Here is a 12,574-nt window from a genome sequence, read left to right on the forward strand (position 1 = left end):
CACTAATGGTGTAACACACACCCTTGCAGCAGTTCTCAGTTTGCAGCAGTCAAGTCTTGCTCCATAATTCCCAGAAAACACCTTCCTAAGATGATGCTGGAAGTGACTGAATGGCGTGGCCCCAAGGAGAGCATTAGCTTGCTCCAGGCAAATTTCAAAGGGGCCAGAACAGGCACTTGCTGAGTGGTTTTAAAATCACAGCTTCAAGTGGTCCCATTTTATCTCCTGCTCTTAAGCACCATTCGTGCCACAAAAAGAGATTAAATTGTCCCATGGAGATAACGGTGACCCATGCTGAGGTTTTAAACCACACAGGATCTGGCTGGCTTTAAATAAGCTAAACCAGGGAAGGGTTTAACTGAGGGTGCAGTGTAGTCCCAAATCTGTGGTATGTATTTGCATTTCAAATTGATCATCACTTTGATTAGCCACCTACCACAGTGTTTTATATATCTCTGGATTGTCCATGAAATCAATTTTTTTTTTTTTTTTTTTAAATTGCTCCCTATATTTGGCAGGCCAGGTCCCATTCTTTTTTCCTCCTTGAGCTGTTCCACCTTAAACTCTTGCCAAGATGATGATGGATATGTCTGAGTTTGGGGAGGCTGCTCCCTTCCTCCGAAAGAGCGCCGAGGAGCTGATGAAGGTACAGACTGTCGCATTTGATGGTAAGTTGCAGTGCCCTTTATGCTGCCAGTGCCTGGTTAGGAGGGATAGATAAGGGTTATATGCAGATGCAGCTGTGGCAATCCAGAGCAAAGGAGGACGCAATGCATCCATTGTCCCTGCTGTTTGAGGTAGCTGGTTCACCAAAGCTCTGGTTTCTTTATTTTGCAAAGCTGTTAAAAACACCTGGGTACTACTAAAGTGAAATGATTTATCACTTTATGGTAATTAAGTAATCAACTAGATTTAGAAGTAAGGTCTATTTGTACTGATCTGCTAGAGGGGGGATCACTTCTTTGTCTGTTTGAAAGAGAAATGCCCCGCGCTGATGTTCCTGTAACAAGAGAGGTTCTGTGGCCTGACTAGATGGCTCGTTATGTTGTGCCTGTACATCTGTTGGATTTGCAGGCTGCATGACAATCTGATGTGAGCTTTTGGTTTCCCATAATTTATTCTTCATTAAATTGATTTATATGAGTCCTGCAGTGTAGTAGTAAATATAAATACACCAATAGCCATGGCATTTTCCTATTCACAATAGCTGCTGTAACTATGGGCTTAAAGTCAAGTGCAGCTACTCCAAACCTGACAAAGCCACATGCTCATTATGAGTTACTAATACTGCTGTTTTTCAAGACCAGCCTCAGAAGAATGTGCAGGAATAAGGTTAAATCTGGTAGCTGGCAGGCAAATAATGTGGGCTGAATTCCTTGCTCAGATGTCATTTTTCTGTGTGACTTTTAAGCAAATGCCTTAATTTGGGCTCAGATCTCAGTGCCTCCATCTGCACACTGGTGATAATGACTATGGATTTCCCGTGGAGGCTGAGGCTTAGCCAGCATTTGTGAAATATTTTGACACCTTGTGCTGGAAGGATCTCGAGGAAACCAAGTGGTAGTTTCAAAGGGCAGACAACATTTGGGAGCCCTAAGCTTCCCGCTTTGGCAGGCAGCTCTCCAGCACAGCAGATCTGCTGCCGTCCCAGAGGTTTTGTGTCACTTGTGCAGAAAAAGTCACTCAGCAATCTGGCTTATCTAGGTATGGTGTTACTGTTCGACACAAGGCTGTCAACCCTCGATCTCCTTAATTCCACAGGGAAGAAGAAATGTTGGGTTCCTGATGACAAAGTAGCTTATGTTGAAGCTGAAATTACAGAAAGCAGCGACGGAAAAGTGACCGTGCAGACGTCAGATGGAAGGGTACAAAACTAGTTTTGTCTTGCCTGAGACTAACAAAGATGGAGCAGCAAGTTCCAGAAATTACCTGTCCTGGTTTAAGCTCAGTTGCTTGCTTTGTGAAACGGGCTGTGAATGGAAAGCCCCAGTAACTGATGCTGTGTCAGGATGATACATAAAAAAAACAAGGGGAAAATAAACCCAGCACTGTGGTGGTGGGTAAGCGAGCATCAGTCACTGAACAGCTGCGGGGGGTCTGTGAGTAAAGGCATGCAACCAGCCAGCTCTGGTTTGGGCCCCAGAGGCAAAAGCCCAGGCTGTAGCTAAATCCCATGGCTCCTTTTGCAGCTATACCACTGCACCCCTTATTTTTGTCATCTTTCCCTTCCCCCATTTTCCCGATAACCACAAAAATAAACCATATTATGTACAGAGCCTGGGTTTGAGCTAAAAGACTTCCCACCACAGTGAAAAAATAATAATTCTCCTGTAAGGTTTGTGAAGCCACAGAAAATCTTAGTGTTTTCTGGTGTTGCTGAATTTATTTGTCTTTGCAGACCTTGACTATAAAAGAAGATGATGTGCAGTCAATGAACCCTCCCAAATTTGACATGATCGAGGACATGGCTATGCTGACCCACCTGAACGAGGCGTCTGTGCTGTATAATCTGAGGAAGCGCTACTGCAACTGGATGATCTACGTAAGGGGTTGCTGCAAGACTATGTTTAGAAATCTGCATTTCAAGTGCAGATTTCATGTTTCAAAGGGTTGTGTTCTTCGTATTTGCCTTGCACCTTTGATAAGTCACAAAACTGAGGGTCTTGCTCATCTTGTCAGGAAAGAAGTTGCTTGGAGCTGATTTGTGTGTGAATACAGGCAGCCAAAACTGAATGAATGAGATGGTGTCCAGTTCTTTGGTTTTGCATACTTGCCTAGGAGGGGGCTTTCACAGTACCTATTTTCAGCAGTCAAGGCATTGGGGAGACCTAGTTTATTTTTTCTCTCCTAACAGCAATCCATGTCAATACCAGACATGGAGATTTCCTTGTTAAGAAACAATGCCACAAGCTTAGAGCACACACATAACTTCTTTTAAGTATGAGCCTTTCTATCTTTAGCCCAGTACTTTAATTCCCTTAATTTTTGGTGCTGACATCTGTCTTTTTTCACTCTGGCCTTTTCTGCTCTCTATCTTCCCCATGGCATCATTAACAGAGTTTCTACCAACACCAGAACAAGCTTCAGTAGCAATTTTTTGCACTCTATTGCATTCAATTGTGTCTGAAATCAGTCAGGGGAATCTATAGATTTTCTAGCCAACCCCTATTCTGGGTTTTGCTGTTCACCAGAGGAGCAAATCCAGCTTTTTCCCACTTAAATTCTGGTTGTGAAACATCTTCTGCATTTCTCTAATAGACATGTATGGCCTAAGGCATGGCTTTGCTTGTCTATCAGTGTAGGTAGAAAATTAAATTAGTCATCTTGCCTGTTAGTCATCTATTTACTGGTTGAGGTTTTTCTCTTCCTTGTAGCAAACAGGACTGAGGACTCATGCTAAGCCCACTCTAGAGCAGGTTCTAGTGCTTTTTTTTTTATGGGAAGACACCTGAATTTCACCTGAAGCTTTTAGAATGTAATTGAGGTCATTAATCTAGTGCTTGTGTAATAAATGGGTTTCTTTGAAGATTTTTGCTTCAACCTTAACCAAGTACCTGAGAACTTACCAGGGGGTATTATTCTGTGGGGTTACAACTGAAAACTCATTCTTCCTCACAATGACCAGGCCCCAGCTGACTGATGTATAGTCCAAAGGGCAACCATAAAAATAGATTTTTACTAACTGTGTTTCTCCACCACAGCTTTGGGGAAAAATGAGTTATTTTCTCCTTGAATGCCCACCAGAAATTGTTCCAAGGTACTCACATCAAATTAATAATGGAAGATTGTTTCTCTTCCTAAGAACCAAGACCCAACAAGAAAACTATAGCTTTTATTTCCTTCATACTGCCTGTTTTCAAGAGAAAAAAACTCTCCTAGAGTAGCAAGGCAGAGAAAAGGGATAGGTTTACTTGCTGCTCCTTCTGCTGAAATTTTCCTTTGGAAAACTGCTTAATATCTGTAGCTTTGATATTAGCTGCCAATACAAAATCACTTAGCAGACCAGTAGCTTTAGAAAAGCAGATCAAAGGCTGAAATTCAAGGCAGAATCCAAACTCAAATCAGAAACTGGAAACACCAGGTCCTGCTTGGTTAACTAAGACTTTTTTTCCTTAATTCTTGAACAGTCTTTCTCACTTCTGTTTTGTGTCCCTCTTTAGACCTATTCCGGTTTATTCTGCGTGACTATAAACCCCTACAAGTGGCTGCCTGTCTACAAGTCCGAGGTTGTTGCTGCCTACAAAGGCAAGAGGCGCTCGGAGGCTCCTCCCCACATCTTCTCCATCGCTGATAACGCCTATCACGATATGCTGCGTAGTAAGTGGCACTCTTTGCCTTCTAATTTAGTTTTGCTTTATTTAGCCAAAGAGATTGGTACCAGGTGGAAGTTTGTGAGAGGTTTTGCAGCGTGCAATAAGTGTGCAAATACCCTACAAGCAACGGGGGCTTGGCATTCTTTGTATTTTTTTTTTCTTTGATTTTGTCTGTTTGTTTCTAAACTCCTCTGACTGTGGCATTTCTAGTAAGAGTCAATTCTATACATGGATTATCTGTAACGCACACAAATTTATCAGTCTGAACCGGGTCAATCTATTTGTTTGTAAAGGAAATGGGGCCATGACCCAAAGGTCTGTACGTATTTTCCCAGCCTCAAAAATAAAACTTTCTATCAGTTTATGCTCAGTATTCCAACACTTACAAGACGTATGCATTCAGAGGTTGGTAAAGGCCAGCTAGCAAGGGTGCTGTGCTCACATCACTTGCACAAACCTGCCATGGGTCTGTGTTGCACTGGATGCTGTGGGTCTGGGCAACTCACTCCATTTTTTCCTGTGAAATTCTCTCACCCTGATCACCCCGGAAAAAAAGAGTTTATCAGCAGAGGGCAGCAGTGACGTTGTTCACACAAGGTCCTGAGGGGTGGCAGGGTAGATCCTAGAGACTTGGAAAAAACATCTTGCTGTTATCTGGTTTTAATAAGATGAAAAGTGCCACAGGTGTGAGGGGACAGAAGGTGTTGGGCAGAGGGGATGCAAGTGTGGTTGCAAAGAGATGCTCTTCTATCACATAAGAGTGAAATATGGTCTTATTGCCCAATATGTACACTGCCACAATGACTGCAATTGGAAAAGAAAAGAAGAATTTAGGCTCAACAGCTTGGGAAACCGCTGTGATTTAGCACTTACTGAACTTCTTTAATAATATATTAACGTTTCTAAGTGCTCTGGTCAGGCCATTAACAGTGAGGACACTAAAAAACTTCATTTCAGCAGCATAGCCAAGTGAAGGGTTTGTTTGCATAGTAAGGAACTGCCTGTGAAAGAACCACAAAATTACTTGGGTTGGTCTAGTATTTCAAGAGCAAAAGGGTCAAATGTGAGCAAAGACCCACTCAGGAGTAAGAAAAGAAACCTTTTGATGACAGGAAATTACTTTCCTTATTACAGTTTCCAAGACAGAGGGTGAATGTGCACAGCTGGCAGGTCTTTAATATCAACTTGAACAAAACAGAGGAGAATTCAGGGCAGTGCTAGACTTTGCACTCCTGGAAGATGGACTGGGTGATACTGGTTTTTATCTTTCCATCTCTGCTTTATGTGACTCTCTCATGACCTTGCAGGACTAATTCTGTAATAGTTGGTACTCATTTGCAGTTATAATAAGTAATTTGTACAACCTACTAAGTTTGTCTCCTTTTTTTTTCTTTTTTCCCCTCCACAGACCGGGAGAATCAGTCTATGCTGATCACGTAAGTGCTTCTTTTTTGACTGATTTGAAGCTCTGTTGCTGGTAAAAACTCAGAAGAGAAAAATCCTACTAAAATATGAGTTGGCTCCTGAAAGCTCAGCTCAATTGCCTGGAACTTGATCTAAGCCAAAGAATTGGCAATTTAGCCACTTCATGGCTGTCTTGACTCCCATGGAAACGGAGTAGCTAAGGGTTTGATGAAGGCTGTTGTGTTTCTATGCTCTATCTGGTATTTATTCCAAGTAGGCATGAAACCAACTCAGTGGGCAGGTCTTCCAGGGTTAGCCTGGTAGTGGTTGCCCTCTTTGGACACAAGACTTCTTTACAATGTGGTTGCTCTTGCTGCAAATTATATTTAAGAATGTTGCCTGCCTCAAGAGGGAGATGACCAAGGCAGAAAAGGCATTTACTAGCAGACATGGCATGAAAGATGGAGTGTTGGGTGTCTCTCTACCAAGTTCACATGTGCTCCTAGATAACGCTGGCAAATTACTGCAGCTTTTCTGTATGTTTTCTAACTTGTTAGCTGCATATGGGTATACCTCAGATCCTCAGTTCAGATGCTTCTACTAGAACTTCATGCCCTCAAAGGAAAAACTGTATAGCATAGGTTTGCATGAGATTTCTGAGCATGTGAAGAATTAGTTGCTGTTATTGTAGGGGTTCACCTCTTCATTCAGTCGTTTTAATGTGATTTCCACTGGCCAGACACCAAGAGACAGAAATCAGAGCCCATGATCCCAAGAAGAGCTGGTGTGTAGGGAGGGGCGGGGGTGTGAGAGGATGAGCTACAGCTGCTTGAGCATCACCTGTGTTGCCTTTCTCCTTCCTTCAGTGGAGAATCTGGTGCTGGCAAGACTGTCAACACGAAACGTGTCATCCAGTACTTCGCCACAGTGGCAGCCCTGGGTGAACCTGGCAAAAAGAATGTAAGTCTGCTGGTGGCTGTTTTGTTTTAGACTCCCAAGGTTTTTCTCTTGTGTATGACCAGCCCCACAAGTCTGCCTGCTGAACGCTAAGCCATGTGCTAGACCTCAACAGGCATGGCCAAGAAAAGAAACTGTCGGGAGAAGATGCTTCTACCTGGCATTGCTTAGAACATGCTGTTCTGAGGGTAGACAAGCAATGCTCACCTGAACTTGCCAAATTCCAGACAGATTAGAAAAAAACACTCCTGGTTCTGAACAGCTGCCTATTGTTGCTGCTGCTTTTTGCTAGGAGTTTTAGGTTTTGTGTGTCTTAACTATGCTTCTGATTGTGTCAAAGCCTGTCAAAAGATGGGGAGACTGTGAAAATTAAGAAAACTGATTTTTTTTTCACATGGAAAACAGTTTTCAAAAGGACTAGGATTATCATTTCTCATCAAAATGACTGTTTTGTTAAAAGCTTTTTTGTTGCCCCAGAAAGGATTTTTTTTTTAAATGCAAGACATTTTCCAGTCAGCTTTTCTGTATTTCTCTTTAGATGAGTGCTGTTCTGCTTATAAGTGCTAAGGTTACAATGAATACTGTATTTATGCTGCTTTCTATCTTGTGTTGCTATGAGCTTGTTCACTACTCATTCATTGTGCTTGAAGGCTCAGCACTCTTCTATGGTGAATTAACTGATTCCTATGAACTGTATTTACAAAGCCAAAATTTCAACCAGGCTTGGATTCTGTACACATCATCAAAATCTAATATGCATTCATCTGAGGCCTGCAATGATCTCTTAACAAATAACTGAGTGGTGCAGAGCCAGCTTTCTGCATGCAATGAAGTTGGTGCTCCAGAAGCAAAACCCAGGTAGATGTTTAGAGCAGAAGTCAGAAGAGGTTAAAGCAGGTTGCTAGGTAGGAACAGCACTTAGCTATTTTGTGATGTGTGGTGAATTCAAAGGAACAGTCACACATGCTTTTTGAAGGAAGACTTCAAGAAGTCCTGCTAGTGTGTTGGTACCCACTAGACATCTAACCTTGCTAATATTTATCTTTTCTTCTCCCCCCCTTTTTTTTTTCCTCCATCGTATTCCTCTTTTGACAGCAACCAGCTACCAAAACTGGGGTAAGTTATCAGCTTTGCTATTAATCTTTTCCATGTGAAAATGGTTCTGGGCTCTGCCCACCCGCATCACAAACCTTAGCATTTCACTTTGTGAGGTTCCCTTGATGAAGTATCTCTGGAGCCCAGACTGTTAAGGCAGTTTGCTCCAGCAAACTAAAGTTTGTATGAGTGACAGTTAATGCTTTTCCCCCAAAATCCCAGATATTACAAGCTCTGAATGCTTTCAAATCAAATACATTTTAGTACTTGTCACTGTCTTCAATAGCCCCTCTCCTACGCACATTCTTTTGGACCTCCCCACATGCTTCACAGCACATGGGAAGATATGGTGATTTCTTCTGTGTGCAGATGGCAGAAAATATCAAATCTACAAAGCAAAACCGTAGCGTGCAGCAGAATGTGTGAGGCCTTTAAACACTCATCCTGGACTGGCAACTTTGCTGTTATGCCATCCACACTGTGCTATGGAGCCCTCTCTCTCTAAGTGACTACATAGCTGAGTTAGAGTTTATAGTTGAGTTTGTAGCCTGCAGGTTTCTCAATAGTATTTCAACCTTGCTTCCTAGGGAAACTTGGAGGATCAAATCATTCAAGCAAACCCAGCCCTAGAAGCTTTTGGAAATGCCAAAACCCTGAGAAACGACAACTCCTCACGTTTTGTAAGTCTGTAACATAACATAATGGTTCTCTTTTCAACAATGGACAGTTAAGAACATCTCCGTAATAATCCCTTCAAAAATGGCATCTTCTTTGGTACACTAAAATGGTTTGACTTCCATGTTCTTCCACAGTGGAAGAACAACAAAGTAGGATCTAACCAGGAAAAACTACTGAGAGGATTAAAGATAAAAAAGAAACAAAACAAAACAAAACAAAAAAAAACAGATCCTCCCTGAAGAATTCTTTGAACTGTACATGATCAGGCAGCAAGCAAAGCCTACCTTCATGAAACCCTTGAAGAGCAGTGACAGATCTTCTCCAGGAATGTCTCTGCTTCATAGCCTTATTTTCTTACCACGTTTTCCACTATAAAATCTCTACTTTGTCACCAAGTGTCAAAAATAAACCTCAGTCCCTGCTGCCTCACACATCTTCCCCCTCTGCAGACTCATGCATCTACCTTCAATCCACACCATCTGCATTTTAGCCTGAGTAAGCTGCCCTTGCTTGTCCATCAGTGCTCATAAAACTTTGGGCTTCTCCTCATTCCTATTAAATTTGCAGGAGAGCGATCTCCTTGGGAGCTCTGCTTCTGCCACATCTGTTTGACATTGGCTCAGATGTCCAAACCAAATGGCATGAGGATGACAGCCTGAGTTTGTGGCCTGTGCTTCCTAACAAATCCAGTTAAAAATAGAATTGGAAGGGGTGGAGGGGGTCAGAGGTTGTAAGTATCTGTGGAAAGCTACACAGTTGTATAAGGAGTTTGCCAGTTGGAATGGAAATAAATTATTCTTAAAGTTGATGTATTTTAATATTATAAATTAAATTAAAACTACTCAATTTTTATTAAGTGGGGGGAGGAAGGTGAAGATGCAAATTTAATGCACAAAACAGCACAAAATCACAATCCCCTTCTGAAGTAGGTGCACGTAAGTGCAAATGAAGAGGAGTCAAAAAAGGAGCCTTTGTGTCTCATGCCCAGGCTTATTGCTCTGAATCCTGCATTATAGTAAACCTTCATTGTGAAACTAGAAGCTATGGGCATTTCCCTGTCTTAGCCTGGCAGATAAGTACACTGTTATCCTTTCCCCACAAGCTGATTACATAGCTGTATGTATAGATTTCAGCTTGGGAAAGCGTAGTAACATTGTTTGATATTTCTCGTCGAAAATCTGCCTGTGCATAGCCAAGGAGTTAGCATAAACTGATTTTTTTCAGCCAAATGATTGCCTTCAAACAGCACCCTTTGTTTCCCTCTGTGTATACTATATGCACTAATTAGAATATTCTTCTGTGTGAATTAGGGTAAATTCATCCGCATCCATTTTGGAACCACGGGCAAGCTGTCATCTGCTGATATTGAGATTTGTAAGCAGCAAACTCTCTCCTTTTTAAAAAAATACGGTTGCTCATCTGAAAGCTTGGAGAACCTTTCTCACTGAATGTTTTCCTTTGTGTGACTAGATTTACTGGAGAAATCCCGAGTGATTTTCCAGCAGCCAGGTGAAAGAGACTATCACATCTTCTACCAGATCCTGTCAGGAAAGAAACCAGAGCTACTGGGTAAGTATTATGAGCATTTACAGCTTTTAGGAACCAACCTTCTGTGGAATAGAGAGTGAATGAGGAGGGGGCAGGGACCAAACCCACGTGCAGAAAGGCCTTCACGTTTCCACTGGAAACTGTATTTATACTTTTTTGGTGGTGGTGTTTCAATGGCAGCAACAGAGACCATTTTTCTGTGACCTACTGATGCAGGGACCCTCTAAAGTGAAGGGATACTACAGATTAGTCTAGGGGCATAAGGCTCAGACAGGACTTTTAAAGCCTAGCAGAAGAAAGGCAAAAAAAATGTCACACTGAATTTGTGTAATCCAAGGTCTCAAAACATCTGGAAAGTGCTATGCCTCCCCAAGCATTTGTGGTGATAAAACTTTAATAATGCAGATTTTCACATGCAAGGAGATTTGCTTATAGATCCACGAAGAAAAGTTAGCTCCCTCTTTCTGCCTCAAGTGCCCAAACCAGCATCCTAGAATGCATCGTGCAAAGATGACTGTGTGAAGGGGTGATTACCCCTTTCAAATTTTCCCTGGCTGAATTCAGACCTGTAGATCTGCTGGAGAAGAGCAAAAAGTGGATGAAGCCTCTCTGCCCTCATCTCCCGCAGTGCTTTGAGTGAAACCTTCACTCGTTACTTAAGTGATGTGTTTTGTTGACTTTGTGCTCTGAAGAAACACATTTTATAAAATACATTGAAGAGTCACTTTACTTCTGCACTAAACTGCTGTTAAGCCATAGCAATCATAGTCTGTTTTGCAGTCTGATTTTCCTGACAGTGTGTGGTCAAGTCCCTAACCCTCTTAGCATTTACTGGGCCTAATTAATTACTATTATGGGAAAGGGTTCAAGGAAGCTTTGCACTAAGATTTCTGTGTGAGTCCCCGTGCTATGAAAATATGCTCTTTCTCATAAACTATCTGCATGTTTCACAGCATCACACACCTTTCTGGCCAGCAGAAGCAAGTCTGCAGGCTCTTGAAGAGGCTGAAACCAATAGGGACTTTTGTTTTGAAGACAAGAGATGTATGTGATACATACATACCATAGATACATACATATCTAAATGTAGATACATATAAATATAGAGCGTTATAATCATGGAAATGTTTAAATGTAGATAAATTTATACACAACATAAAGACTTCACAGCAAAGTAACAGAATTATGGAGAATAGGATTTTATATACACATATATTTTTAGACATATATACTTGCACTTACATACATATTTAAACACATAGGTATATGTGTATGTATATAAAAAGTTGAAATCTAGACCAAACCTTGGCTGGACTTCTGGTCCTCAAGAGCCAAGTGTCTTCTGCAAAGAGCTGCTATAAAGAGTTGCTATTCTGCAAAGAGAAGTTGCTATTTTTTGAATCTGTTATAAAAGAGGGGAACCATCTTGGATAATACCAAAATATTTTATTCTCCGTACTTAGATGGGATTTTTTCCCCTACAGGCATGCAAGGCAGAAAGTAGGGCTATAGGGAAGAAGATGAAGTCAGTATACAGGAAAACATGCTTAATAGATGTCTGGGCAGTATTCCCAGACTTTTTATTCTCATTTTCTCTACATCTTGGTCTTCAGAGTAGAATAGTAAAATAAGAATGTTGTTAGGAAAAAAACAAAAACAAACAAGCAAAAAAAAAAAATCCCCAAAACCCAAAAAAACCCTCAACTAAATTTCATACACAGTTGTGCAGAGACAAATGAATGTAAGAGGTGATCTTCTGATCTCCTTTTTTCATATATATACATATCCTGAATGGATAGCAGTTTTGACCTTGGCAGTTCTTTTACAGATATGCTCCTGGTATCTACCAACCCCTACGACTACCACTTCTGTTCACAAGGAGTGGTTACAGTGGACAATCTGGATGATGGAGAAGAATTGCTGGCAACGGATGTAAGCTCATGTTGATTTCACTTTGTGCTTCATAAAATAGGCGCAGGTGGGAAGGAAAAGTGCTGGCAGAATCCTAACTTCTGTCACTGAAACTATTGGACTAAAATGAAAGTAGAAACAGGTCTCAATTGTATTTATACTATGAAGCAGGAGTCCTGATAAATTATTACACTTTTGAATCTGGCCTTTTTCCATGTAATGCCTGGGGGCTCATGTTCTTATAATTTTGGTACATAAAATTCTAGATAAATGGAGCTCTCCTTTTACTCCCCAGCCACTGCTGTGTCTCTAGGGGGTTTCTGAAAGTGCTTTGTGAGATAACACCCCTTGGCAGGTTACTAATATCTGCTATGCAAAGGCAGAGTGGGAGGCTGCAAAATGGCATTGCTTTTGAATAGGGAAGTGACAAAATAACTGTGTTTACTTTTCATAGCAAGCCATGGACATCTTGGGGTTTGTGCCAGATGAGAAGTTCAGTTCCTACAAGCTCACAGGTGCTATCATGCACTTTGGGAATATGAAGTTCAAACAAAGACCCAGAGAAGAGCAGGCAGAGGCTGATGGCACTGAAAGTAAGACTAACACTTAAAATTACACCTTGCCAGCAAAAGTCTGAAATGTATCATGCGTGCACTGTGTTGAGGAAG

At 41.5% G+C, this 12,574-nt stretch overlaps 1 protein-coding gene across 2 annotated transcripts in view; it reads left to right on the top strand.

The window, feature by feature from the left end:
- The first annotated feature begins 530 nt into the window (after window positions 1-530).
- MYH15 (myosin heavy chain 15) overlaps window positions 531-12,574 on the top strand; it is a 44,081-nt gene continuing 32,037 nt past the window's right edge. The window contains exons 1-12 of one of the 2 annotated variants that reach the window (XM_030469550.1): window positions 531-668; window positions 1,762-1,865; window positions 2,399-2,542; window positions 4,161-4,317; window positions 5,722-5,749; window positions 6,584-6,677; window positions 7,770-7,790; window positions 8,357-8,449; window positions 9,758-9,821; window positions 9,918-10,016; window positions 11,824-11,927; window positions 12,361-12,499. In XM_030469550.1, coding sequence (XP_030325410.1) covers window positions 575-668; window positions 1,762-1,865; window positions 2,399-2,542; window positions 4,161-4,317; window positions 5,722-5,749; window positions 6,584-6,677; window positions 7,770-7,790; window positions 8,357-8,449; window positions 9,758-9,821; window positions 9,918-10,016; window positions 11,824-11,927; window positions 12,361-12,499 — 1,141 coding nt within the window. In that variant the 5' untranslated portion in view covers window positions 531-574. The remainder of the gene's footprint in view (window positions 669-1,761; window positions 1,866-2,398; window positions 2,543-4,160; window positions 4,318-5,721; window positions 5,750-6,583; window positions 6,678-7,769; window positions 7,791-8,356; window positions 8,450-9,757; window positions 9,822-9,917; window positions 10,017-11,823; window positions 11,928-12,360; window positions 12,500-12,574) is intronic. The other variant, XM_030469551.1, reaches the window with a different exon arrangement.

This window comes from Calypte anna, chromosome 1 (assembly GCF_003957555.1).
Source record: "Calypte anna isolate BGI_N300 chromosome 1, bCalAnn1_v1.p, whole genome shotgun sequence".
NCBI classification, from domain to species: domain Eukaryota; kingdom Metazoa; phylum Chordata; class Aves; order Apodiformes; family Trochilidae; genus Calypte; species Calypte anna.